The sequence below is a fragment of the Equus caballus genome, chromosome 13 (assembly GCF_041296265.1).
Source record: "Equus caballus isolate H_3958 breed thoroughbred chromosome 13, TB-T2T, whole genome shotgun sequence".
Taxonomy (NCBI): Eukaryota; Metazoa; Chordata; class Mammalia; order Perissodactyla; family Equidae; genus Equus; species Equus caballus.
This window is the reverse complement of record NC_091696.1, coordinates 40,997,781-41,025,101: the sequence shown is the minus strand read 5'-3', so window position 1 is coordinate 41,025,101 and position 27,321 is coordinate 40,997,781. Positions and strand designations below refer to the sequence as shown.

Below are 27,321 nucleotides of genomic sequence, written 5' to 3'. Positions count from 1 at the left end.
AGTTGAGGCCGTGTGGCCCGCCAAGTTGAAAATACTCTCTGTCTGGCCCGTTCCAGAAAAAGTTTGCTGATCCCTGAATATCTTACTTGTAGCCTCATCTTTAGGCCCAGTTAAATTTCCTTCTTGGTGATTTTAATGGCCACTGGTTTCAGTTTTTCTTTAGCAGTGACTTGTTCCAAGCATTGCTGCCTCTGTGTGTGTGTGTGTGTTTGCACACAGTTTTAGAGATTAACTCATTGTCATTCTTTCCTGGTGTGTGTGTGTGTGTTTGTGTGCGCACACAGTTTTAGAGATTAACTCATTGTCATTCTTTCCTGGTATGTGTGTGTGTGTGCACACAGTTTTAGAGATTAACTCATTGTCATTCTTTCCTGGTGTGTGTGTGTGTGTGTGCGCGCGCGTGTGTGTATACGCACACAGTTTTAGAGATTAACTCGTCGCCATTCTTTCCTGGTGGTGTTCCGGGGGTGTGTGCACTCCACCCACGCGTCTCTGTGCTGTGTGCCGTGTGCCGTGTGCTGTGCAGTCAGCATGATGCACGAAGACTGGTGCTGGAAAAACAAGAGCCTGGAGGTGGAGGTTCTGGAAGACGACGTGTCAGCGGTGGAGTTCAGGCAGACAGGCTACATGCTGAGATGCTCCCTGTCTCATGCCATCACTCTGGTATGCGTGGCTTGTAAGGGTTCTCTTCTTTGGAAGGACGCTCACCTTTTGGAAAGCGAGAGGGACTAGCTTGCCAAGAATATTACAACCAGGGTCAAGTCCGATTCCTTTTCCGCCCCTCGACTCACCCACCTATGATGGAAAGCGTCATGGGCAAGCCTTTAATCCCCCCCGTGGAGAGATGCCTTTATTTGGGAGCTTTTCTTGTCCTGGCCCCACACGGACTTCTAACTTTGGTGGCTTGGGGGAGCCATGGATGGAACGCAAAAGCCTTGGTTTTGTAGCCTCGGGCAAGTTCATTGGTTGTTCCTGAGCCTCTGTTTTCTGCTCGTAATTGGGATCATATTGTCCACTTCTCAGGGTCATAGTGAGGTTTAAGTAAAGCTCGTGCAAATTTAAAATTTCCCTGGCATTTACTGCTGTCATTCGTGAGCAGGTGTGGCTGAGGCAGTGTCTCCCGCATGTTTACTCCGGTGCAGAGAAGGGAGCTGTTAGGGTCTTACTCTCTTGTGGATGAGTCTCTGTCGCCCAATAGACAGTGTCCCAAATGGATTTCAGGAGAGGGAACACCTGTCTAGACCTAGATAGGTCCATCCGTGGATTTTATGTAATTTTTTTACTTCAAGCAAAGGTAAATGTCATTGTCAGGTCCGAGGGGAGGAAGGCAGGCAGATGGCGGCTGAGGGACCACTTGTTTCTGACACTAGAGAGACTGAAACTGGTGTTTCCAGTGCCGGTCAACCGCTAACTACTTGACTACAAATGCTAGACAAACAGCTTTGTTCCAGGAGACGGGTTATTAATATGCAGTTGAGACTAAGTGATAGACATTTGGGAAACCATTCCATTTGGGAAACCCTTCCTTCCTTTGAACCCCCCAGTAGATTTCCATTTCCTTCAGAGTAAGATCCGCATTCCTTAACGATGGCCAACAAGCCCCTTTCTAACTGCCCCTCACCTGCTACCACCCTCCGCCTCGCTCCCTGGGCGTGGCACACAGGCCTGCTCCAGTTCCACACCAAGCTCATTCCCTCCTCTGGGCCTTTGCACATGCTCTTCCCTCTGCCTGGAACGCTGCCTCTTCTCCAGAAGTGTGCACGTTGGTTATTTCTCATCATTCGGGCTCAGCCCCAGCCTTCCGTCCTCAGAGAGGCCCGCCCTGTGACCAGCAAGCCACAGAAGCCTCCTGGGGTCGTTCTCTGTCCTGCTCCCCTGTTTATCTCCCGCACTGGCTGAAATCTCCGAGTTTCTTTGTTGCCCGTGTTGATTTCCTCTGTTGCCGTATTAGAATGTAAGCCCCCTGAGAACAGGAGCGTCTCAGCTCCCCAGGACCAGCCCGGGGTCTGTCACATAGCAGGTGCTTGATAAATACTAGTTGATTGAATGGGAAAGAACACATTTTTGTTGGAAGCATTTGAAGCTTTTTAATTTTCCTGTGGCACCCAGCTGCTCAAATGATTAATGGGCAAAACAGATGACTGCTTCAGAAACAGAAATATTATCCATCATGTCGGTGTCCCCGTCTCCCCTGGTAAGTCACTGTATTGGTTTCGGTCCCCTAGGAATTTTATCAGGATGGAAATGGACCTGAGAACGTGGGGATTTATAACCTCTCCAAAGGCGTCAACCGGTTCTGCCTGTCCAAGCCTGGTGAGTGGGGAAGGGTGGACGTGCCCGAGGGGAGGGACGGACAGCACCGGAGGGGCGTGGCTGGCCTTGGGCCTCCCTCCGTTCTGGTTCTGTTGCATCGAGCTGTCAGTCGTGGTGATGGTTAGCGTACTTGTGTTTTTCTCTCTCTTTCCTCTGGAGGGAGCAGTGTTTTTATCCAAAGAATTAGAGCCGGAGGCTGGGAGGGGTTCCCTGTCTCCTGGGTTTGTGTTGGGGGAAGACCGCTGAGTGCCTTCACCCTGAAAAACGTGACACCATTGGCCAATGATTTCTCCTTAAAGCAAGCTTTTTAAAATAAAAATGGGATCATCTCTCACCTTGCTTACAATACTTCAGTGGCTTCTCTCTTTTAACAACCTTATTGGGATGCAATTTGCAGACCTTAAAATCCACCCATTTCAAATGTACAGTACGACGATTTTTGGCAAATTTACCAAGTTGTACAGCCGTCACTATAATCCAGTTTCGAACATTTTCATCATCCCCGCCTAACCTTCACGCGTGTTTATGGTTAATCTCTCTTCCGGCTCTGGGCAGCTACTTGGTTGTTTTCTGTCACTCTGCAGATTTGCCTTTTTTGGACGTTTCATAGAAATGAAATCATCCAATACTGGCGTTTTGTCTGGCTCCCTTCCTTTAGCATCCTGCTTTTGGAGTTCATGTTTGAAGTCGTGTTGTAGCAGGAATGAGTGGTGTGTTCCTCTTTCCTGTGACGGTATTCCAGCGCATGGATGGGTCACGCTCTGTCTCCACTCGCCGGTTGGTGGCTGTTTGAGTTGGTGGTTATTTCTGGTTTTCGTCTGTTAGGAATAACGCTGCTGTGAACATTCGAGTACAAGTCTTTGTGTCGACATCTGTTGTCGTTTTTCTCAGGTAGATACCTAGGAGTGGAATTGCTGGATCGTATGGTAAATTTATGTTTAATTTTTTAAGTAACCACCAAATGGTTTTCCGCCGAGGCTGTGTGCACCGTTTGATCTTCTCACCAGCAGTGCGAGCGCTCCTGCTTTTCCACGTCTTCACCAACATTTGTTACTGCCTGTCTTTTTGATTTTAGCCATCCTGGTGGGTGTCAGGTGGTATCTGTGGTGGTTTTATTTGTCGTTTTCCTAATGACTTGGTTCTCAAGATAAAATACAGACTCCTTAACCTGACCTTGAGCTCCTGGATGGTCTAGCCCTGTCTGCCACTCTCTCCACTCCAGCCGCTCTGTCCTTCCATGTTTAGTTATGATGGCTTCGACTGCAAGTAACAAAATCCGTCCAGCAGTGCCATCAGCAGGTGGGGTGAATCCGGCTCAGCGATGACGTCTGGCAGCGTGTGGCTAACTGAGTTCAGCAGCCAGTAGATGTGAATCGGGTTTGGGTCTTTGTGATTCCTTTAGCAGTCTCCTGTGTTTTCACCTTGTGTTTCCCAGATGGCTGCTGTTGCCTTAGAAAACTGTTGTGTTTAAGGCAGGAAGACAAGGAGAGAGACTGGCAGACGTTTTCCATGCCCGCCTCCCTCCAGGAAACCTCCTTATGTCTGTTGGCCAGAACCGTGTCACATGGTCATTTCTAGCGGCAAGGGAGGCTGGGCACATGAGTGCCCTGAACATAACCTGGGTCCGGTATCAAGGAAGGACAGACGGACAGCTGGCGGGGAAGCAACGAGCAAGTCTGTGGTTAAGTGCTCTCCCTGAGCTGTGCCTTCCTGCGTGTCGCTTCTTGGTTCCAATGTTGCTTCCCCAGGGGAGGGGGCCCTCCAGTGTCTGTGGGTCTGTCTCCCTGTCGTGTTCCCGCTCAGCACACTCGGGTCTCGCCCTGACTGCACTTGTTGTAGCTGGGCTGCTGTGGACGGGAAGCCCCCGGAGGCAGGAATCGTATGTGCTTTGCTCCTCACTGAGTCCCGGGACCCAGCACAGCGCCTGGCCTGTGGTAGGTGCTGTGCTCTGTCACTCTGCGTCGAATGATCAAAAGGATGCACAGAGTGGATGGAGACACCGAGGCGTTTTCTCCGGTAGCAGCTATGCTGGCGCTCGCTCGGTGTGATGGGGACAGCAGAGGTGATTTGAGCCAGGTTCAGGTTTTCGTGGGAAGTGTGGCCGGAATGTTGGCTGATGATCACTGGGGGAATCCGTTGTTAGGCTTTGCTCCTTCCTGAAGTTGACTGTCTTTTTCTGGCAAATGACGACAATGCCCCAAGTCTGAGTGTCACCCCACATAGGCTCATGGCATGAGAGGGTTTCCTGTGACTGTTTCGTCATCTTCTGGGCCTTCCCCCGCCCCGTCCCTTTTTAGGAATATTTATAGGAAGGAGTTCAGGCCGTGGGTGTCTTCTGGGTCTTTAAGAGAATCTGTTAAGTAGAAAAGTCTCAGTGTGATTTGCAGTAGAGGTGTGTTTCCGGTTCTTTCCTGTGCACGTACCTGTCAGCTTGGCCCATGCAGATGAAGTGACCGTGAGTTGTTAAATTATGGCAAATGAAAATCCTGAATTTGAGAGCGGGCTGGTAAAGGGACTGGGTCCTTGGTAGGAATCCCCTGTGGGCAGCGGGAAAGGCGTTTCCGATCCCATGATTGCACACCTGCTCTGTGTTGTGAGTTTTCGAGTGAGAGTTGCCACCTTTGGATTCCAAACATTGGAATTGCTTAATGTAGCGGATGCCCTTCTCTGAAAATTGCTCTTGATTTCCTGGCTGCAGGCGTGTACAAGGTGACCCCTCGCTCCTGCCACCGGTTTGAGCAAGCGTTCTACACCTATGACACGTAAGCCGGGTGTGCGCCCCGTGGCGTGGGTGTGCCTTCTGTGGGGGAGAGTGAGTGCCCCTTGCTGCTGCAATTATTTCTGAGAACAAAGGGAGTTTTTTGTATTTTTTCTGGAAGAGGTAAGGTTAGACATTAAAGAGAATTTCTAGATGAGGATTTTAAGACACTGGGATAAATTCCTGAAGGACTGGAGGTAGAATGTCTCTCCCGAGAACTCTGCAAACCCAGGGGAGAAGGCTGCGGTTTTGAAGTGGCTTAAATATAATTGCTAAGTCTTCCTGCCCTCCGTGTGGGGAATTTCTCAAGCTCCAGGCTCCCGTTTTTAGATTTTTACAGATGCCTGCGGGTCTCCCTGGGAAGTGGAGGTGTTGAGTTTTGAGTAGAGAATTAGTTTACTCTTGAAAACACTTGTACGTATTTCTGGAGTTATTTTGTCCCAAACTCAGCAATTTCATGTAGTGTGTTTCAGGGTCAAGGGGTCACCCATAAAGGGGGTCGTGTGTGATCCTTTCAGAGCGACCAGGTGATGCTGCTGGTGTTTTCTTTCCACTCTTTCATTTATAGGTCTTCACCCAGTATCTTGACGTTGACAGCCATTCGCCACCATGTCCTCGGAACTATCACCACTGACAAAATGATGGATGTCACCGTGACCATCAAGTAAGGCCCGTGCGGCATGGTGGCCGAGAGTGGGAGGTGTGCACGGGGCCTGGGGACTTCCGTATTAGACGCTCTGAAAATTATTTTTGATTTCTCTCCTGAGTGTGTATACGGGTGGCTTTCCCTCTCATGCTTAGATGACATAGCCGTAAATTCACGACAGCCCTGGTCCTTTCCTTTGATGGTAGAAGAATGAGCTGTGGGTGAGGAAGAGCTTTCCGATAGCTCATTTCCATGTCTTAAATTTCTGTTTGAACTCTTTACACTTCCTGTTTTTGCTAAGAGGAAAAAAGAAAACCTCTCGTGCATTATATTTCAAGTGTTTTAGGAAATTAAAAAAAAATTGTCTATTTTTCTTTAGACCTTTTCTCAAAGGCTTGAGAAATAGAGATGGTACCCCATATAAGAAGGGTCATGAGAGAGGGCACGTGACAGGCAGTCCTTCCCTGTGGGTCAGGTTCCTGTGACTGTCCCCTTTGAGAGGAATTTTGCAGCATTATGAGAATCATTTGACACACTAGCTTTCTTGAGAAACGAGAGCATTTGGGCATCATGACCGTCTTGGTCAAATGGGATGGAAGTCTGCGTATCTTCCTCCCTCCTTACCTTAGCTGCAGTTGCCATTCCAGCTCTGTCTCCATGTTTCTGTCCCCCGCCTGTTCACCCATCCATCCGTGCAGAAAACACTTATCGAGAATCTTCAGTGCTCAGGCCCTGGGCGTAGGCCACGGCCCCTGCCCTCGTGGAGCTCACAGTCTCCCGGGGGAGGCAGACGGTAGTCCAAGGGCCACACTTGGAGCTGTAAAATTAGACCTGTGGCAAGTGCTTTGCATTTGATCTTGTGGGGTTTGGGGGCTAGGCTGACGGGGGCCAGCCCGTGTTAAGGGTCTTAGCTTTGTCCCCTGGACACTGTGACAGGATGACTTGTTTTGTTTCCGGAAGGTCCACTTGGCTGTGAGTGCAGAACAGATAGATGAGCCCGAGAGTGGAAGTCGATGAGGCGGCGGCAGTGCCTTGTGCGGGAGGGCGAGAGAGAGAGATGGAGCGGCAGCCGGACTGACGGCAGTGGGGAAGTGGGGTGGACAGAAGTGGGTGCATCGGAGAGTTGTCGAGGAGCCCGAGTGCATGGGACTTGTCAATAGACCGACCCCATGGGGTCAGGGAGGAGGAGAGCTGTCAGGCAGAGCCCTTGGTTTCTGGCCGGAGAGCCTGGATTGGGGGCGGGGTGCCCCGCTCACCGGGGAGCCAGGTTTCCAGGGGGAGGATCTGTTGAGTGTCTCCTGTTGGCCCGGCTCTGTGATCAGCGCTGAAGCAATGCCTTCTACTGTTTTCCTGCTCGGAAAGTATGATTTACTGGTATGACTAGGAACTCATATTCTCGGCAGTAGTGACTCCATATTACCTTCTTGTCAGTCTTTGTTAGATTCATTTTTGTGGCCTCAGAAAGCTTTTTGCTTTGTTTGCTTGTGCTGGGGATTGTATGAAAAGCATCTTCCAGCTGCACATGGCCGCTCAGATCCCTGATGGGGGTCTCTTACTTACCACATCGAAAACAGACTCCAGTGATCGCCCTCCACCGACCCCTCTGTAGTCTGCCCTGTTTCAGAGGTGGCAGCTCCCTCATTCTAGTTGGTCCTTGACTCTTCTTTCTCTCACTTCCCATACCCAACCCATCCATCCACAAATCCTTGGCTTTACAATTGAAATATATCCGTCGTCTAGTGCCTTCTTAACTCTTCGCCCCCTACTTGGGCCTGACCCACCACTGTCTGTTGCCTGCATTGTTGCTCCAGCTTCCTGTCTGGCTTTCCTCTTTTGGCTGTTGCCTGCTGACTGTGTGTTTTCTTGCAGAAGCCAGGGATCCTTTTAGAGTAGGATGATATCGTTCCATCCCTCTCAGCATGAAATGCAAGGTCTGTGAAGCCCTGGTCTGACACCTGCTCTCCTGAGACCCCTCCGACCGTTCTGACTCTTCCTGGGGTCCCTCTGCCCAGGCTGCCTTGATCTCCTTGCTGTCCCTTGAGCATGCCGAGGACACTCCCTCCGTGGCCCCTGGGACTTTGCACATACCGTCTCTTGCTCGAGACTGTCCTTACCCAGAGAGCCACACGGCTCGCTCTCTCCCTTCCTTTAGGTCTTTGCTCAGGGTCACCTCATCAGAAGGCTTCGGCTGACCTCCTAATAAAAAATAGCACCCCCATGCTCCCAGCACTCTCTCCTTCCATGCTGCTTTATTTTTCTTCATTGTTCTTATCATCTGACATCATTTTTCTCTGAAGTGGATTGCACGGGGTGAGGGCATGTTGTCTGTCCTCTTGTGCATGGGTCTCTAACAGTGTGTTCTCAGTAAAGAGTGGAGAAGGGACAAGGCGGTGGCGTGAGAGAACCCCATGTCCTTGGGAAACCTGACGAGTTTCAAGTGAACCTAAAGCCTGTGGCACTTCATCCCAGCCCAGATCTGCCAGACGGCGCCACCACCGCCGAGAAGTTCAGCTCTTATTTTTTAAAACGATTCATTGATTCAGAGCAGGAGAATGCTGTGCCACCGTGGTGGCCTTAGAAGGTGTCTTATTTTTTACTTATGGGTCACTAGTTGCGGGAGCGTGAGACCCCCAGCGACCTCAGGATGGGTGACCACGCCCTCTGGCTGCTCCCCCCTTCCTTCAGGTCTTCCATCGACAGTGAGCCCGCCCTGGTCCTCGGCCCTCTGAAGTCCGTGCAGGAGCTGCGGAGGGAGCAGCAGCTGGCCGAGATCGAGAGCCGCCGGCAGGAGAGGGAGAAGAGCGGCAAAGAGGAAGCGGGGGCGGAGGGGACGAAAGCCCCCATCCAAGAGATGGTGGACGAGTTGCGGGGGCCCTTCTCCTACGACTTCTCCTACTGGGCACGGTACGCTCTCCTGGGCTCCGCTCCGCCGTGTCCTCTGTTCTTCCTCCCGGAGAGACGGAGCCCGCCGAACTCGAGTGTCCTTCCTGTTTTAGGTCTGGAGAGAAGATCACGGTCACGCCCTCGTCCAAGGAGCTGCTCTTTTACCCTCCCTCCATGGAGGCCACCGTCAGCGGAGGTGGGTCTCCCCTCCGTGGCCCAGGGACACCGCTTCGCTTCACTGTTCCTTTACCTGCGTTTAAACATTTGTTCTGTGTTGTTATCAGAGTGAAACCGTCTGTGTGCGGCACCTGAGATCCTCTTTGGTGCATAGATGTTACTATTTGGTGAAGGAAGGAATGAATGGTCTAAATCAGTGAAAGTAACTTTCGCTCTTGAAATTGGGACCCTCTTTTTAGAAAAGGACTTGGTTTTCCTTGACATCACCGGGTGGACACCAGATGGCAGGCAAACAGCAAAACCATCAGTTGCCAAAATGAAATGTCTTCATGTGTCTGATCTGTCTGTGATGTTTATAATTTTTGGAAGGGGTGACGGGAGGGTGTTTTGGGGACTGGATAATTCAAGTGACTCCTGCTGGAATGTTTGCCTTTAGCTGCCGGGAGTTTTTTCTGGCATTGTGGCAGGTTGGCGTGTGGAGGTAGTGTGTGTGGCAGAGTGGGCAGCCTGTCTGGGGCGGCCTTCCGCAGCGGGTCCTCCGAGTTGAGCAGCACAGCCTCTCGGCTGTCGTGAAGGCTTCTCTCCTCCTCTGTGGCCTTGTGCGAACCGAGGGAGAGGAGTGCAGAAACCCAGCCTTGGGAGGCTGACCTGCTGACGTTGTTGGCAGCTGATCAAGGCCTTTCAGGGGTGGAGAGAGGCCTGGGCCGCTTCTAGTTATCGAGGTTTCTGGCACATTCAACGGCCTCATCTGGAGGTTTGCTCTGGAGATCCCAGCTGTAGCCCCCTTCTTTAACGGGAAGCCCCCGACCAGAAGGCTCCCCTCGCTCTGCCGCCCAGCCCTGTGCTTGTGTTTATCTCTCGCCTTTTTAGAAAGCTGCCCAGGGAAGCTGATCGAGATCCACGGGAAAGCGGGCTTGTTTCTAGAAGGCCAGATCCACCCCGAGCTGGAAGGAGTTGAGATCGTCATCAGTGAGAAGGGGGCGAGTTCACCCCTGATCACAGTATTTACTGATGACAAAGGAGCCTACAGGTAGGCCTGTGGTTAAGAAGCATTTGCTTGGGCCCAACTCGGGGGCCTAGTACAGAAAATGGGGGGCCTGGATTTCCTTGGGGTGGGGGTGCCTCCTCCAGGATCGGCAACAAAGCCGTCCTCAGCAGTGGCTGTCTCTTCTTCAGTGTGGGGCCCCTGCACAGTGACCTGGAGTACACTGTGTCCTCGCAGAAGGAGGGCTACGTCTTGACCGCGGTGGAAGGAACCGTAGGAGACTTTAAGGCTTACGCCTTGGCAGGCGTGAGCTTTGAGGTAACGCTGTATATGTTTATTGAGATGTAACTGACATGCAAGGAACTGCACGTAAGGTGTGTAATTTGATAGGAACACACTGGTGAAAACACCACCACAATCAACATAGTGACACATCCATCACCCCCAGAATTTCCTCTCTCCCTGCCCCCGAGTCTGATCTGCTTCTCTCAGTATAGATTAGTTTGCATTTTCTAGAGTTTTATATAAATGGAGTCATACAGGACTGCTCTTTTTTTTGTCTGGCTTCTTTCACTCGGCGTAATTTGGAGATCTGTTAACTTGAGCTTGTTTGCATACCTTTTGGGAAGTGTTTTAAGCTTTCCTCCTTAACTCTGTTCTGAGTTGAAGGACACAGCACGTTCCTGTGGTGTTTGGTGTCTCTCTCTTCCCTCAGTCCTTTTTGGGAAGAAGTATGCTGTGTGACGTGCAGAGCGAGTCTGGAGATCCTCGAGTAGGAATGTTTTCAACATAGAGGCCAAAGGAAAACCAAGGCAGATGGCATCACATAGAAACTTAAAATTCTATATTGTAGAATACATTTTAAATCAAGGAAGATATTCAAACTGGGAAGAAATATTCATACATAAGTAATATCCCCAGTTTATGAGGAGGAACTCCTAAAATTGATAAGAAAAAGACAACCCAATAGAGAAAAGCTGGAGAGAGGGTAAGAAAAGGTAATTCACGGAAGTGACTCAAGTGACATGGAAGACATGCCCCACCTTGGTAGGGACTGCAGAAAGGCAGAGGAAGTTACCATTGAAACGGCAGGTTTTGGGTTAGATTTGCAATATCCAGTTTTTGGAGAGTGTGTTTTCCCATGCATAGGTGATTTACGGAGCTGTCAATGGTTACAGCCCCTTTCGAGAGCAATTTGGGGGCAGCTTTCTGAAGTTAAAGTGCACATATCCAACAGTTCTACTCCTACAAGTAGATTGTTCAGAAACCAAGAAAAACATAAATGCACAAAATACGTGTTCAGGGACACGTAGATGGTGTCTCCTCCTCCATCACGAAAATAGGTGGCCGGCCCGCGTGCTGTTGGCTGCTGGCCGCTGCTGTAGAATGCTACGCGGCTGTAAAGAAGCTGTGGGCCGAGTCCGGTGGACTGAGAAGAGGGAAGCCGGGATGAGTGGTTGAGGACGAGAGCAAGGTGCAGGGCTGTATGGGGAGCCTGCCGTTTTGGTTTCACATCCTCCACTTACCCCGTAGCAAACTTGCTGTCTGTCAACAGCAGCCGTGATGTTTATAAGCCTTGTGAGGGCATAGAAACAGTTCTAGAAGGTGTGTACACCAAACTGTTAACATTAGTTTCTCCTGGGGGTGAGGAATAGACCTTTATTCTCCCACTAATAGCAGTCACCCCTAAGAATGACCCCTTGACTTGTGAAATACTGTCTTCCTGGTTTGTATGTGGTAACCTGGCTTGGGGTCCCTCTCTTGTCCCCAGATAAAAGCTGAAGATGACCAGCCCCTCCCTGGGGTCCTCTTATCCCTCAGTGGTGGCGTGTTTCGTTCCAACCTCTTGACTCAGGACAATGGCATCCTGACGTTCTCGAACCTGGTAAGGTGTCCCATCATTTCCTGCTGCCTGTGTCCCCACGAGAGAGCAGGGGTCGGGCATACGTGACTCACGTATTGCTTCATGACATGGGAACAGAACACTGGCGTGGAGCGTTTCAAGTTTCTTGGGGACCCAATATAATTAGAGTATTGCTCTTCCTAGAACTTAATGCTGCTGAATCATGTTCCCTTCCGCATGCACTTCTTGTTCCTGGGTGCCCTCACGTCACTAAGACAATGGAATTAATGGCCCTGGGTGCAGCGGCTGCCGTCTTAGCTGTCCCGTCGTTTGACCGCAGGAGCACGGTGTTAATTAGGCCGAGTCTTGTTCGGCGGTTAGCTTGTGTTTCTTCTGCAAAGCATGCTCCGCTTGGTGGGAGGACAGACCAACTTTTCATTTGAGATGCATAGTGGGGGCTCAGGAAGTGCACATTAATTGGCCACCTTGTCCATCCTGGGAATAAAGTGACTGTAAGAGGGACATTGCAAACAGGCAGGAGTATCTGAAAGGTCACACGCCATGCAGTGACACACGCTCAGCTTCGAATCTTCCCTCTGCTGCTGACTTGCTGTGTCATCTCAGACAAGTGACTTCACCTCGCTGAGCCTCAGTTTCCCTTCCTTCGTAAAATTCAAACACGGTTCTTACCTCACAGAGTTGTTGTAGGCATATGATAGTGAAGCTGCCATTAGAATGGTCATTGCTGTTACTTTGCTTATTGTAGAGTTAGGGCGACCGTCCCTGTCTGTCTAGGGGGCCCCGCAGCTCCTGTGGCGTAATTCTGGCCCATCAGGACTCTGTCACCCCCCCAAGCCTCGCCTAGATGTGACAGCGTGTGGTTTTCTCGGCAGAGTCCCGGCCAGTATTACTTCAAACCCATGATGAAGGAGTTCCGGTTCGAGCCGTCCTCGCAGATGATCGAGGTGGAGGAGGGGCAGAACCTGAGGATCGCCATCACCGGGTACCGCACGGCCTACAGGTGAGCAGCCCGGCCTCTCTCTTCTGGGCGTGCGCTGGGGTCACCCTCTCACTTCCGTTAGCGAAACTCTTCCTTCCTTTGGGTTTCACCTGGGAGGCAAAGGACATAAGACAGGAAGTCCAAAGATTTTCGAGTGCTGCCCTTTTCCTCTAACATCTCAGAGCAGTGATTCAGTCGCGAGGTCCTTGGTTTGAAATTGGCCAGAGAGATCCGGTCTAGTTGCTTAAAAATTTTACTTTTCAAAAAGTTTGAAATTGAATTGAATTTTTAAAAGGAGGAAATGCATTCACTTGAGTGAAACTCCGAAATGTTGAGAGGAATACGGAATGTACAGTAGCCCTCCTGTCCTTGTGTCCCAGCCGCTCTGGTTTTCTGGTGTTTCTGGATGGTTCCAGGGATGGTTTATGCAAGTATATACGATATACTCAATTAGCTGTATTATTATTATAGAGCTATATGTACATATTTATACGCATAGACACACGCATACACAAAAGCACTGGAGATGAAGACTGAGTAATAGAAGGAGTGGGTTTAGAAAAATGGACCATTTTCAACTGAATATGTGGAATGAAAAAGAAAGTGACCTGCTTACATTTTATTGCATGCTTGATTATTTAAAATCAAGCTTAAGGGAAATCAAATAAAATGGAATAAAATAAAGCTCAGCCTTTTTTTGTTACACTTTTCTGGAGCGTCCTTCAGGAGAAGGGAGTGGGTGACAGGCTTCTGTCTGGCCTGAGCCTTCTGGCAGGAAGGCTGCATCTGCGAGTGACGCGGCCAGAACGGAATCGCCTGGGTCACTGGGGCGCAGTTCACCGCTGAGCTATTTTGCGCCATAAGTTGTTAGTAAATGCAGACGCTTTACCTGAAATCCGTCGCGTGTGTCAGAAACCCAGGAGAATATCGTGTTCTGTGTCTCCTCGTCCCTCCAGTTGCTACGGTACAGTCTCTTCCTTGAACGGAGAACCAGAGCAGGGAGTTGCCGTGGAGGCAGTGGGACAGAGTGACTGCAGCATTTATGGGGAAGACACCGTGACGGACGAGGAGGGCAAGTTCAGATTACGAGGATTGCTGGTGAGACTTCGGACGTGTTTGACTCGGGGGTTTTTCCGTACTGTTCAGAGGTGGCTTGTGGTGCCCCCAAGACTGCTAGGAGTGGGCTGGAGGGTGAGGGGCTCTGGAATTTTCCTAATCCCTGTCTCAACTGACACAGCTTATCTTTTATCTAGCAGACAGATTGAGATGGGGGTTTCGTGGAAAATAGAGTGGGAAAACCGGGGGTTTGCTGCATCTTTTGCCAGCACTGGATGGTTATGGCCTAGGCCAGGGCTCTCAGACCAAATGCCTGTGGGGCCAGAAGAGGAAGATGAAAGGCTGAAGGAGGCTGGGTGCACGGTAGGGAGTGGTGAGGACTGTGGCAAGCTGGAGAGGACCTGGCCCATGGAAAGGGGGCAGCTACCACTCAGCTCCAGCTCCTTATAGCCACGTGGGAAGACAGACTCAGGGGTGCCAGAATGCTTGGATTTTTAAAAGAGGTCAGCAATTCAGATTTCCACATGAAAACTCCTGATTTTTAGGTGTTAACAATTAATTGAAAAACAAACCCACAACTTCTTCATGTGGACCAAACAGACAAGTTACTTGTCCTTTTGGCTGCTGAATCACAACATTTGGTTTAGGATTTATGGTGCTTTTTCCCTCAATTTTTGTGCATTCATTCATTCGCTCATTCAACAGACACTAACTAGGAGTAGCATCAGCTGGCAGTGTCGCTGAGGGAGTATGGGTTGACAGCACCCGCTGGATTGGGCATCGTGGACCCGAGTTTAGTTGCCAGCCTTTCAGACTCCCAACCTGGATATTCTTAGTGGACTCCAGAGAGAGTCAGACATATCTTGGCAACAGACGGATGTTTGCCCAAATCACAGGAACCGAGATGCACATCGGTTTGCCAGTTTATTCAGATACGTTGGGGGCATGCCATTCTTTCCTGAAGACGAGACTACTCGAACCTGGGGTCCAGGGCATCCAGGCTCAGATGTCGGGGTGCCTGGAAGTCAGGGTGGAAGGTTGCTTGGTGAGCATGGGATGTTCAAGCTAAAGGAGCAGGGTGGTCTCGGGGTGTCTTCCTGGCCGTGCCGAGGGCTGGAATATGGCCCTGCTGATGGTCTGGCTGGAGGCACACTGGCTGGGTGGGTCCCACACCCTGCCCTGCCCGCCACCCCTCTCTCTGGCATGTTCTCATGAGATTCCTCAAGATGACGCTCATCTTGTCATCCACAGGAATCTGGACAAGCCTTACTGTGATGCTCCTGTGTAGCGACCCTCTGCCCTGGGGGGACCCCGCCCCTGTGAAGTGCACTGCCACGGGGACCTGTTCCCGGGGCACAGGACACTGCTCTCTGCTGTCCTCCAGGCCACTTTCCTCGAGTCAGTGCTTCCACAGAGAACGGGGATGTTCTGCCTCCTCACTCCACATGCAGCCAGGGCCAGGGAGAGGGGACCGGTCGTTAGAACCCGGTTCTCAGTCTCAGGCATGGTTGCAAGGGCAGCCTTTGCAGTTTCATCCTTTCTTGCCCGCACGAACACTCTTCTGCTGTGATCTGTCTGGGTTCCAGTCCTGCAAACCGAATGGTTGCCTTCTCCCCCGCAGTAGGTTTCCGTCGTAACTGATGTTCCGCGACACCCTCCTCCTCCTCCTGTTAGGCACTGATGCCTTAGCCCTTTCAGGATTTGAGAGTCACCCCCTGTGGCAGCCCACGCCTTCCGCGTGCCGGGCCGCAGATTCTGGAGGAATTGTCTTCAGACGCTTCTTATTGAGGGTTTGGGATTTGAGTTTGCCAGTCTCCCAGAAGATGGCAGGCTGGAGATCCTTTGTTGAAGATTTCCCAAGGATTTCGACCCCCTTAGAATTCATTTGTTGTGTGGTTTTTCCGGGCAATGTCCTTGCCAAGGCATCTGGGGTGAGAAGCTACCCCACTAGATGTTGCTGCCAAAGGGTGAAGGCGAGTCCCTGAGTGAGTCGGCCCAGAGCGAGGAGTCCGGCCAGTTCGGATCGGAGCGGCTGCCCGCAGGCTCCTCCCAGCCCAGGCCCCGGGCCAGTGGGCAGGGCCCGCTCCTCCCAGCCTCAGCAGTGCGTCTCTCCCTTTCTTCCCGAATAGCTCTGTGTGTCCCTTCCTCTCCGAGGGGCAAATAGTTATTTTGAACCAAAACCAATGCTGCCGGTCCTCACTGGGCCATAAAGTGAATTAATATGTCTGTTGGTGATCATAAATTTGATCGTTCTCGTTTTTTTAGTAATAGCTTTATTGTCTTTGGAAAGGTACCATGTGCTCATTAGAAAGATAGTTCAAGCAACATACTGAAAAGGACAAAATTTTGAAAGGGCACCAACCCCTGGAGCTGTGCCTGGAAGCGCCCCTGGTTAGTGTGCAGCAAATGCCCCTGCCCGTATCTGGAGAGGGTTGGAGTGCGTGTTTTTCTAGGAGACTGGAACCACACCACCCGTGCTGGTGTAGGAATAAAGGATTGCGTGTTAGGGCCGCCCCTCTTAGACGCAGGGGCCACCTTGAAGTCGGCCCAGGGCTCCATGGGATCAGCTGTGCTGTTGGTGATCAGAAATTGGTTGCTTTAAAAGTTTTTTAGAACAGGGACTTATTTGGTGAATGTGATAGATGCCTGTAAGTTTGAGCAATAGAATAAAAAGTATAAAGAAGGAAATTTTTTGAAAAAAGGAAAACTCAGGGCTGGCCCTGTGATGTTGTGGTTAAGTTTGTGTACTCTGCTTCGGTGGCATGGGTTTGCAAGTTCGGATCCCAGGCATGGACCTACACCACTCATCAGCCATGCTATGGCGGCGACCCACATATAAAGTGGAGGAAGATTGGCAACAGATGTTAGCTCAAGGTGAATCTTCCTCAGCAAAAAAAAAAAAAAAAAAAAAGAGAGAAGTCTCAAATCCCACTTCCCAGAAATAATATCCACTGTAAGCATTTGGGAGTGTCATTCCAGATATCATTCGATGCCTGTATAGAGATAGAGGGGAGGGGTGGACGGCAGGGAAAGAATAGCTTTATCAGGAGAAGCACCTTATGTTTGCAATTTTGAAATAGGAGACGAAATTTGATTTTCCTTGGGTAGAAGACACTGCATGGGGATTGAAGGAAGGACAGAACTTGGGGTAAATGTTCCTTCATTGGGGTGCTGTCAGAGGAACTCTCCAGAAGGTTAACAGGCCGCACACTGGGAGCTGCGTTGGGACAGGATTGCCCCGTGGTCCTGGTGAGAGCCTGCGGTGACAGCAGGCTCGGATCAGGTTGCGTGTGACGGGCCGCTTTCTGCAGAAGTGACTCTGAGTTTGTTCGCAGCCGGGATGTGTGTACCACGTGCAGCTCAAGGCGGAAGGCAATGACCACATTGAGCGGGCCCTCCCCCACCACCGTGTGATTGCGGTAAGCCGGAACATTCTTCAGAGCAATCGCGGGGTGACTGCTTCCCTGATCAGAGGTCCTCAGCGCTCCTCTGACTCTCTGCCTTTCATCTGTTTCAGGGGGAAGGAGGGGGGAAGCTTTAAATCCTAATTAAGGGCCCTCTTAGAATAGTGTCATCTTCACAAGCAGCATCTTCTGTGGGATTTAATGAACAGCGTCGCTGTCATGCATCCAGAGAAGTCTGAGCTCTTGTTCCCCCCCTCCCCTGCAAGCTCTGATCGTTATGCTGCAAGTTGAGGATCTCAAGGTGTCAGGAGCGTTTCAGATCTAGGGAGGGTGATGAAGGGAACATTGGCTCAGTGGGTGGCAGGGCCACCCCGTTCTCGTGTTCAGATGGCCTTGCTCTCTCCATCTGGTGGGCAGAGGCTTTTGATAATCAAGGTCATGACGTAGCTCATTAACCCCTAACGAGGCAGGACTCCAGGTCACAGCAAGTGGCCTGGGGACCACTGGAAGTGAAGCTTTTCTGCCACGGAATAACCCTCATTCGCTAGACCAGAGGGTTGGGTGGCACCAGAGGGACTGCTCCTGGTGGCTGTATTTGGTGGCATTAGGCCCGGAGATGGTGAGGGTTAGGAGGGCTGGGCCGTTTAGGGCCATTTGGCCTAAGAAGGAGATCTTGATGTCCTCATGGCACCTGGCAGTTAAAGGCTGCGATGGCCGCGTCTTACAGTTTATGCTTCCCTGCCCTAGTGCCATAGGCCAGGATCACAGGCAGTCATGTGACCAAGGCCTGGCAGATGGGAAAGAGTGACAGACAGGAGGGCACGTGCCCCCCCCCCCCCAACAGAGGGGCAGCTGTGGCAGCTCCTGCTGATTGCTGCCAGGCCAGAACGCCTTTCTCCTTTTTCAACAGAGACTGGAAAATCTGCCTGTTTTGTATATGAAATTTTAACAAATGTTGGCAAGTAATTAAGACTTAGAAAGAAAAAATACTGTGCTTGTCAAGCCAACCGTGTTTGTGGGCCAGGCGTGGCCCGTCTACTGCCCGTTCGTGACCTTGGACTAAGGCTACTTTAATGGCAGACTTTGCTGCCTTATTATAAGAAGTGACATTTGCTGTGGAAGAGCCCCTAGCAGTCAGACAGCTGACATCGAGCTCCTCTGCCGGCACTTCTTGTCTTTCCAGGTCGGGAATAACGACATCGATGACGTGAACATCATAGTCTTCCGGCAGATCAATCAGTTTGATCTAAGTGGCAATGTGATCACTTCCTCCGAGTATCTCCCTACGTTGTGGGTAAGGTCACAGCAGCACTTTCTTTTCGGCGTGTCTGGGCCTGTGGCGCTTGCTTTCTCTGGCTGAAGGTGGAGATGCTGAGGGTGGAGGTGGAGCTGTGAGCAGCGTCCAGCCCCGCGTGTGGGGGGGAGTTATTGCTGGTCGCTGGGGGAAAACGTGCCCCAGGCTCAGATGACTGTTTGGCCAGCAGTGTGTATCTTTGGGAGCGTTGTGATAGAAGCCTAATGGGTGGTCCATACGATCTGGGGTCTGAAGCGGGAGGACTGTTTCAAGGCACAGTGTCTCATGACTTTTAAAATTCTGTCCAGGGTGGAGGTGGTGGCAGGGCGTAGAAGCCACACGTTCTGGGCTGGCTCCTGTCCCCGGGGCTTACTCGCCTTGCCGCCCTGTGAGTCACTGCATTCCCGTGGCCTCGATGTGCTCTGTAAAGCCAGGGGGTTGGACGCGGTGGCCTCTTGAGGTCTCTCCGAGCTCTACCAGAATCTCCACGTCTGCAGTTAATGAAGACGCGCTTACACAGTGCTCTGTGACCCCTGAAGGATGTTAATGAGTTGCCACGGGCTTGTCTTTTTTGGGGGCACTTGTGATTTTCCGTACAGTGAAGTGTCTGCCTCGGGTGAGGACGTGGCTCGCGTTTAGCTCAGCTCAGCTGCCCTTCCATCGAGGGTTGCAGGCCTGGAGCCTGTGGGGCAGAGACTCAGGAGGGCCGAGTGGGGAGCAACCTGGGGAACCCATGCCCCATCCAGGGCAGACGGGAGGGGATGGCGCCACTTCCTGGCTCCCAGTGCGTGGAATTCAGGCCCAAGGTTGGCGTCACTTCCCAATTTTCCAGAGAAGCTGGAAGTTAGAGTTATTTGAAATCACCTGATTTTTAAATATAGGCAATGAATTCAGATCTACTCAGAACTCACAATAAGACAAAAGAACACGTTTGCCATCTTGCATGTGACCCATAGGCCTCCAGTCTGTGACTTTTGTTTCAGGACAACTCCTCTTGACGTGTGTGTTATAGAAAAGTGCCATGTGGGCCCTGGGGAGGGGTGGCTTCTGTGATGGGTGCACAGTGGAGCCCCTGCAGCCCTTAGCACTGGCCAGGACCGTACCTTCCTCTCCTCGTGCCCCGTTGCACAGGGTAGAGAGACCCCCACTATAGAGCTGGGCTGAGAGAAAGAAAGGCCGGAAATAAAGCACTAAACTGCTTCTGGAAGCATCCTGGAGATCCAGGTGCAAAATGGGAGGGCATTTTGAGTGTAACACACACTTGTGGAGTCAAGGTTACGGCACGTGGAGAGGCAGTGCCAGGTGGGCGAGGCCCTCGGGGTTGTGGGTGGAGTCCGGGGCGCCACCACGTGTGATCTGTGACGTTAGGTGGCGCAGGCTCTCGGAGTCTCCCCGGGGATGATACTGCTGGCCGTTCAGTCGCAGGATTGGTGACGATGTACGTAGAGCGCCTATTACTGCTATTTCCAGTGTCCATGCAGGTCGTCAGAAGCTGTTTTAAAATCTCACGTTCTGTGCGTGTCATGTGACTGGAGTCTCAGATGGCTCAGGAATGCCGTGCGTGTGGGCTGTCGGGGAGGACTCTTTCTGTCTCAAATACCTGTGTCTCCAAAGATCCTTTCCCCCCAGAAACAGGCTGTCCCGAGGACGTCTGCAGTGACATTTTATTGTGTTTCCGTTTCAAAAGCACGTCCCGCTTTGTTTCTGCTTCCAGGTAAAGCTTTACAAAAGCGAAAACCTCGACAATCCAATTCAGACGGTGTCTCTCGGCCAGTCCGTCTTCTTCCACTTCCCGCCCCTGCTCAGGGACGGCCAGGTGAGGCCCACCGCTCCGTCCTCCTCCCTCCACTTTTTAGTTCAAGGGGACACGGTTCTCTCGTTTTCTCCCCAATAACACCTTCCAGTAATAGTGCCATGCTCTCTGAATCAAGGGAGCTTGGGCTCTGTTTATTTTGTCATAATCAGCTGTTTTTGTTTACAAAAGTCGTACACATTCATAGCAGGAGATTTGGGGGGAAAAGATCAGGCATAATCCCGTCATCCAGAAATAACCACCGTTAACATGTTGGTAGGTATCCTTTTGGTCTTTTTTCAATGCTTGTGCTTGTGTGTGTATAAATATAAATACAGTCATGTGCTGCATAACAACATTTTAGTCAATGACGGGCTGCGTAGACGACGGTTGCCCCATAAGATTAGTACCACAGAGCCTAGGTGTGCAGTGGGCTCTACCATCTGGTGAGTGTAAGCGCACTCTATGGTGTTTGCACGACGCAATCGCCTAATGATGCATTTCTCAGAACGCATCCCCGTCGTTAAGTGACCATAACTGTATACATGTATGTTTATTTATTTTGATAATTCAAAGTTGGGGCTGTTTTGTACATTGTTTTATAATCTGTGCTTTTCAATGAAGAATATGTCACAAGTCTTTTCCCCATCGTTGCATCTTCTGTAACTGGGTTTTAGCGGTGTGCGGTAGTCTGTAATAGGGGAAACACCGTAATCTCTCTAACCCAGGCCTCACTCTTGGATGTCAGTTAGCATCATAGGATGTTTACTATCGGTTCTAACTGGACGGAGCACACCGTTGTGGTTGGCGAGGTGGGAGCGGACTTTGCACAGAATGTGGCTCTTTTCTGGGGGCCGAGCCTGCGGTGTCAGGAGCGGACCTGTGAGTCATCCTGCTCCCGCTTCTCACCCCCTGCCACGGGGATGCTCACTGTGGCCTCTGTCGGCCTGAAGTGGCTGTAACGTAATGAGGCAGGGTGGGATGGCATTCGGGGCTTCCTCCCGTTTCTCCAGACGCCCTTTCAGATGGCACTTGAGGCCGCACAGGGCCGTGGAAGACACGGCCTGGGATTCGGGGTCACACTCCCTCTGGGTTCACGGTGGCTCGGTGGCCCTGGGCAGGGCACTCGCCTTCTTGAGGCCTCGCTCTCCTGGCCTGTAAAATGGGGGTCGTGACCCCATCTTGTCGGTGGTTGAGAGCAGAGTGGGCGTTTGCCTCACGGGGTGCTCACGGTGCCTGACCCACGGTCGGGGCTCAGCACACGGGCTGCGACCGTCACCGGACCATTCCAGAGATTCTGTGTTCTTAGAACTTGCCGGCTAATGAGCCACTTAAATATCGTCCCTTAAAAGTCAACCTCATTTGGGCTAAAAACAGTCTTCCGCATTTGATCATGAACTTCCCTCGTCAGAACTGGCTCCTAATAACTCCTGGTGTTTCATAAAGTCGGGTCCTCAAAGGGCCATAATTGTCACGGTTGACTGTGTCATTGGAAAGTGCGGCAGGCCCTGAAAGCTCTGTCAGAAGACACAGTCTCGGAGACGCTGGGGACGCCTGCTGTCGCTGCTGGAGTGGCCCTGAGGTTCCCACCCTGCAGTCAGTGACGTGGTGTGGGCGTGTGAACTTGGGGATTTCTTTAAAACATACAGCCTTTTACGTCACAGCCGTATGTTAGTTTTCGTTTGCTTTGCCCGAATTGCCCTTTATCAAAGTCTCTTCTGCTTCCTCGTGCGCAGAATTACGTGGTGCTGCTGGACTCCACGCTCCCCAGGTCGCAGTACGAGTACGTCTTGCCGCAGGTGTCCTTCACGGCGCTGGGCTACCACAAACACATCACCTTGGTCTTTAGTCCCACGGTAAGGAGGGGGGGTTTCCTGGCTCCAGATTTATCTGTTTCCTGTGTGTCCACTTAAGTGGATTTAGTGCTTTTCCGCCCCCATCCTGTATGGGAAGTTGGTAGGCATTATTCCCCCTAACTTAGAGAGGAGAGATTGGGAGCCCAGGGTCACAGCTCATGCCTGGCAGAGCTGGGGCTGAACACAGCTCTCCTGCTGGTTTCTGGGCTTCTCTGAGGAGTGGCTTGTGCTCGGCGGCAGCCTGTGATATTCCCAAGGGCGCCCCGCCAGGAGCCTCCTTTGGATCTGGGGGCACGCCCATGCAGCCGGTGGCAGGAACAGAGAGATGCTCATAGCTGCTGTCAGGAGGGTGTCTGTCACTTCTGAGAAGGTGAAAAATGACGCCCACCAGGCATCGCACGTGAGGGCAGGAGGCCAAGTGACAGTGAAGGGAGTGCCCCCCGCATGCCGGGTGTACCACCACTGACCCTCCCAACAAGGCTTCCGGGGGAGGGCCGTCCCTCCCTGTTACAGAAGCTCAGACAGAGTCAGTCGCTTCCCTAGGGTCTGTCGGCGAGCCAGGACTCACAGTGAGGTGGTTTTTCCTAAACCACGTGGTTTCCACTACCTTCCGGCCTTCCGATGAGCGGCTCCGCGTTGTCCATTTCCAAGGGCCTTCGTAAGCATTGCCCCCATTCCTTTGCTGAATTCAGTGAATACAGTAGCCTGTATTGGTTCTTGACTCACTCACTGTCCTCGTCCTGCTGAGCACTCGATGTCGCTCCTCTCGCTGGACTGTCACAGCGTCCCCTGCAGCAGGTGCTGTTCCCTCTGTCGCCCTTTTCCAGTTGATGAAGTGCGTCTTAAAGCGGTTGCCCGAGGTGGCCTGGTGAGCCCTGGGGCTGGAGCCTGGACCTGCTCTCCTCAAGACTTATTCTCATCAGTGTTCTACTCCTTCCTGCCACATTAAACTTCAATTAGGTGTTTACTTCCGTGGAAAATGGGTCACATCTAAGACATTGAAAAATACAGGAGTGGGCAGTGCAGACGGAAATCTGTTCTGCCCTCCTCTTGCGTTTCTTTAGGACTGTCCCATCTGGCCTCAGCCGTCTTGGGTAAAGCGGCCCCACAGTCATTCTCCAGCTTACATGTTCCCAGATGTTTTGGTCTCAGGACCCCATTACACTGTTAAAAATTGGTGACGATCTCAAAGAGCTTTAGTTATAGGAATATATCTGTCAATATTTATTATGTTAGAAATTAAAACTGAGAAATGTTGAAAACACAAGAATCCACAAGCCACACATTCCATCCGCTGTCAGAGTGACGACATCATCATGTCACGGAGCCTCTGGAAAAGCCCCTCTACACTTGTGAGAACGAAAAAGGCACATATTGTAGCATTCTTGTGAAATCGTTTGGACTTTGCAGATCTTTTGAAAGGGGGTCCCTGGGCCGTGCTTTGAGGCCCAGGTCTCTGGCTCGGTTCCCTGTTTCGGCATCCTCTGAAAGCTCTCATTTAGCCTGTTTGCTTCCTTTGTGGGGCTGGAGTGAGCCAGTTGGGTTTGGGTTCACTTGCTGCCACAGAGATCCAGAATTCCAGGGCCTTTAGCCCAGTGGAAGTTTCTGTTTTATGTCAACATCCAGGAGCGAGCAGTCCAGGGTTCACATGGACGCTCCAAGGTGTCGGCGACCCAGGCTCCTCTCTCTTGTGGCTCTGCCATCCTCTAGCACGTCGCCCTTCTCCAAAATGGCGCACTTGACCACATGCTGCCCGGCCAGCCAGGACGGGGGCACCCCATTTCTCTTTTAGGGTACAACCTGGTATTGCGCCTATCACTTCTGTTCATATACCGTTGGCCAGAATTCAGTTGCATGGCCGCACCGGCCTGCAAGGGAGGCTGGGACGTGTCTATTCTGACTGGCCCCGATGAGAGGTGGGCATTCATTGGTAGAGAGTGCGCGTGGCCCCTGGGCTCCAAGTAGCAGCTGCTTCATTTCCTCACTGGGCATCATCTCTGGGACCAGCTTGCTCGTCACTTTGTGTGCTGAGCCCGAAACAGCGGGTTCTTGTTACTTCCGTGTAGGACAGAGTCCCTGTGTTCAGCCGGGACTCAACAAAGGGGAGCCCTTTACTCTTCAGCCTCAGGGGTTCCCTGCTGCCCACAGCTCTCTGTCTCCTCGGTTTCCATCGTGGAAGTTTGGGGGCGAGGAATCCTTGCTCTCGGAATGTGTGTTCTCCTGAGCTTCCAAGTGCAAGGCACGAGTCTGCAAAGCAGAGGCTCCATCCGAGAATCGGTCCTAGCTGCTTCGCTCCCTTCCTGTGGGTACTGAGAGTGGATCCTGTGGGGCGTCCTTGGGCAGCCGATGCCCAGGGCTGGGTGGGGGACGGCTGTGTGGCCGCGGACAGGAGATGGTGGGAGTGACAGTGCTCTCGGTGTTTGCAGAGGAAACTCCCGGAGCAGGACGTCGCCCAGGGATCCTACATTGCCCTGCCCCTGACGCTGCTTGTGCTGCTGGCCGGCTACAACCACGATAAGGTAGGGCGTCCAGGGACCGCAGCAGAGAGCAGACGTGCAGGGAGGGCGACAGCGGCAGAACGTCCAGTGTTACAGAAGTTATGACGTTTTAGGGTTGGAAGGGCCCTGGTCCCTCCCCAGGCCTCCTTTCAAGGCCATTCACCTCTTGTAACAGCTCTCCTAATTCTTAACCCTGGGAGACTTCGAAGGGCATGTGGCTCACAGAGAGCCCCGGCTGTCTCTGCTGACTTGTCTGGTACCAAGGCCTCACTTACTTTGAGCTGACGTCTGCTCACTAGCCCAGAGTGGGGGGAGAGCTGAAGAAGGAGGTGTGCCCTGCGTGAGGCTCAGATGTCCCCCTGGGCGGAAGTCTTCTCCTGGCTTCCCTCCCTCTTACTCTCTCTCTCCCTCTCTTTCCAGCTCATTCCCTTGCTGCTGCAGCTGACAAGCCGACTGCAGGGAGTCCGAGGTCTTGGCCAGACAGCGTCTGACAGCAGCGGCCCAGAGGATGCCAAGAGGCAGGCCAAGAAACAGAAGACAAGGCGGACGTGAGGAGGAAGGCGGCAGGTGACATCTCCCTCGGGACCGGCCACAGCCGAGGGGCCGCCAGCCGCCCTCAGCATCTGACCACCCTCAGCACGTGCCGTTGGCCCCGGCGCGTCTGTCGGTGTGGCTGCCTGTGCCTGTCCCCCCAACCCCGTGCCCGGCCCCTCGGTGCAATGCGATGAATGGACCCTCCTGTCACTCTGCTGAGCACAATTTATTTTCTGAGTGGAAGATAATTTATTATTATTATTTTTGTCAAAGAAGTATTTAAGCTGGGCTGGTGGTGCGAGAATGTGGTTCTTGATCTCAGTGTTCACTTGCAAGAAGAATTCGGTCCCTGTGGGTTTCGGTCCGCTAGTGAGGTGCCTGTCGGCTTTACCCCTTCCCTCCCTTTCCCTCCGCATCTGAGATCCCTGCTGGAAACTGCACACCTTGTGTCTCCTCCTAGGGTGGGTACGTTAGGAGGTATAAATCAATAAAATTCCCCGTTCATTTGTGTGTAGCCCATCTCAGATGTGTTTCTTGCGTGACGTTGGCATGAAGCTGGGGCCACAGATTGAGATGCGTGGAGGGACACGTCAGTCCTGAGTAGAGGGCTGGGGCAAGAAAATCCTCAGCAAAGGCAAGATGATACACGGCGGTGTCTTTTGTCCTCAGTGGCAGTAAAATAGGGCAGGGTGGGGCTTGTGGCAAAGTGAAGAACATGCAGCCTGTCTAAAGGAGTCAGAGTTTCTCAGCTCTGGCTCGCCAGTGCTCACAGGAATGTGCATTCGTGTTTCTAGAGAAGCCACAAAGACACCGTTTTGTGTGAAATCTCCCCAGTTTTAAGTGTTAGCAACAAAATCAAGCTTTGAAAAAGCCGCATGCCTTTGGCCAAACAAAATGTGTGTGTAGGATGGTGTGCATGCAGAGCCACAGGAATTCTCAGTGTTTGAACTGCATTAATTTAGTTCTTAGCGGAAGTAATTAATTTAATTTAGTTACACTGAAGGAGGGAATAGCCACGTGTCTCAGGTTTATTGATGGGCCGTGGGGATATGAAGGTGGGCAGAGTAGACGACACCATCACTGGAGTTGGACGAGGACGGGGGCCACGTCCGCTTCCCTTGGGGTCTCCCCAGTGCTTGGCGTGTAGTGAGCATTCTGGAAAGAGTGAATGAGCGAAGGAACGCGTGCGTGGGTCTCTGGGCACACAGCACCTGCCTTCGCGGAGCACACAGCCATTGCTGTGTGGAAGGCCAGCCAGTGAGTGGACGAGGGCCGTGCAGTGAGCTGAGGGCCTCCTGGGGGAGGGAGCTCAGGTGGCCCTGGGGGCACAGGGCAGAGGTCCGATCCCACCTGAGGGCTTAGGGAAGCTCCCTGGACGTGAAGGTCTTGTTGGGTGCCACTGCCCCTGCAGACGTCAGCTTGAGGATTCCCGGGCGCGTGGTGGCCTTCAAGAGCTGCTGTGTTTCCAGCTGGCTGCTGCTGGGCTGTCGGCCATTTAATGGGTTTGCTTTTTTACCGTTGGAAGGAGGTAAACTCTCGGAGATCTGGACAGATGAGATACGTAATCCATTTCTTGGAGTGTTTTCTAACTCTTAGTCCAAGTGGACACCTAGAAACATCCCTTTTAAATGTTAATGGGGCTTTTTATTGACACGGGTAAAGGTTAAGCGCTTGTGAAAGATACAACGAAATGTCAGCATGTTCCGCCCAGTTCTGGATGCTGCGATTAAGTGGCAGTCTTGCCCCGTCGCTGGCTACAGGTCCCCTTCGCTGTTGGTGGGACCTCTGAAGGGCTCTGTTCCTGCAAAAAGGCTGATGTATTGCATTCGGAAGTCTGGCCTATTCAGTTTGTAATTTTCTTCATTTTCTGACAATCTCAGGACAGAATTCCTCTGATCCCTCTCTGAGGTGTATTAATTAGAGAATTTTGAAGGGGGTGAAAGTTATATGAGAGATTTTTCTCCTGAGAAATTAAAAAAAAAATGTCTAAAATGGCAGCTTCTTGAAGAACGCTGTCAGTTGCACACTTTTGCTCATGAAAAGGGCCACAACGTCCACGAGGACACCCAGGACTTCAGGGAAGCGACATTTCAGGTGCCGGCTTCACCTCGGTCTTCTTCTCCGGGTTTTCGCATTTTGAATTTTGTCAACCAGCCAGCAAAGATTGTTGGAAGTGGTGGAATGGGAAGGGCCGAGGGTGGGCGTGAGTGCTGGGCCCGTGGGGAGGGGCTGGCGGCAACAAGGGCAGGTCAGAGGGCAGAGGCTCTAACAGTCTAATTGAG

At 51.9% G+C, this 27,321-nt stretch overlaps 1 protein-coding gene across 1 annotated transcript in view; it reads left to right on the top strand.

Moving 5' to 3' along the window:
• Positions 1-25,553, top strand: part of LOC100053583 (BOS complex subunit NOMO1) — a 50,176-nt gene extending 24,623 nt beyond the window's left edge. The window contains exons 15-31 of the mRNA XM_023616265.2: positions 527-663; positions 2,226-2,313; positions 5,012-5,075; positions 5,640-5,735; positions 8,403-8,621; positions 8,714-8,796; positions 9,648-9,807; positions 9,954-10,080; positions 11,534-11,647; positions 12,499-12,626; positions 13,562-13,703; positions 16,997-17,080; positions 18,249-18,359; positions 20,074-20,175; positions 21,888-22,007; positions 24,434-24,526; positions 24,926-25,553. Of these exons, the coding sequence (XP_023472033.2) occupies positions 527-663; positions 2,226-2,313; positions 5,012-5,075; positions 5,640-5,735; positions 8,403-8,621; positions 8,714-8,796; positions 9,648-9,807; positions 9,954-10,080; positions 11,534-11,647; positions 12,499-12,626; positions 13,562-13,703; positions 16,997-17,080; positions 18,249-18,359; positions 20,074-20,175; positions 21,888-22,007; positions 24,434-24,526; positions 24,926-25,057 (2,000 nt within the window). The 3' untranslated portion in view covers positions 25,058-25,553. The remainder of the gene's footprint in view (positions 1-526; positions 664-2,225; positions 2,314-5,011; positions 5,076-5,639; positions 5,736-8,402; positions 8,622-8,713; positions 8,797-9,647; positions 9,808-9,953; positions 10,081-11,533; positions 11,648-12,498; positions 12,627-13,561; positions 13,704-16,996; positions 17,081-18,248; positions 18,360-20,073; positions 20,176-21,887; positions 22,008-24,433; positions 24,527-24,925) is intronic.
• The last annotated feature ends 1,768 nt before the right edge of the window (positions 25,554-27,321 follow it).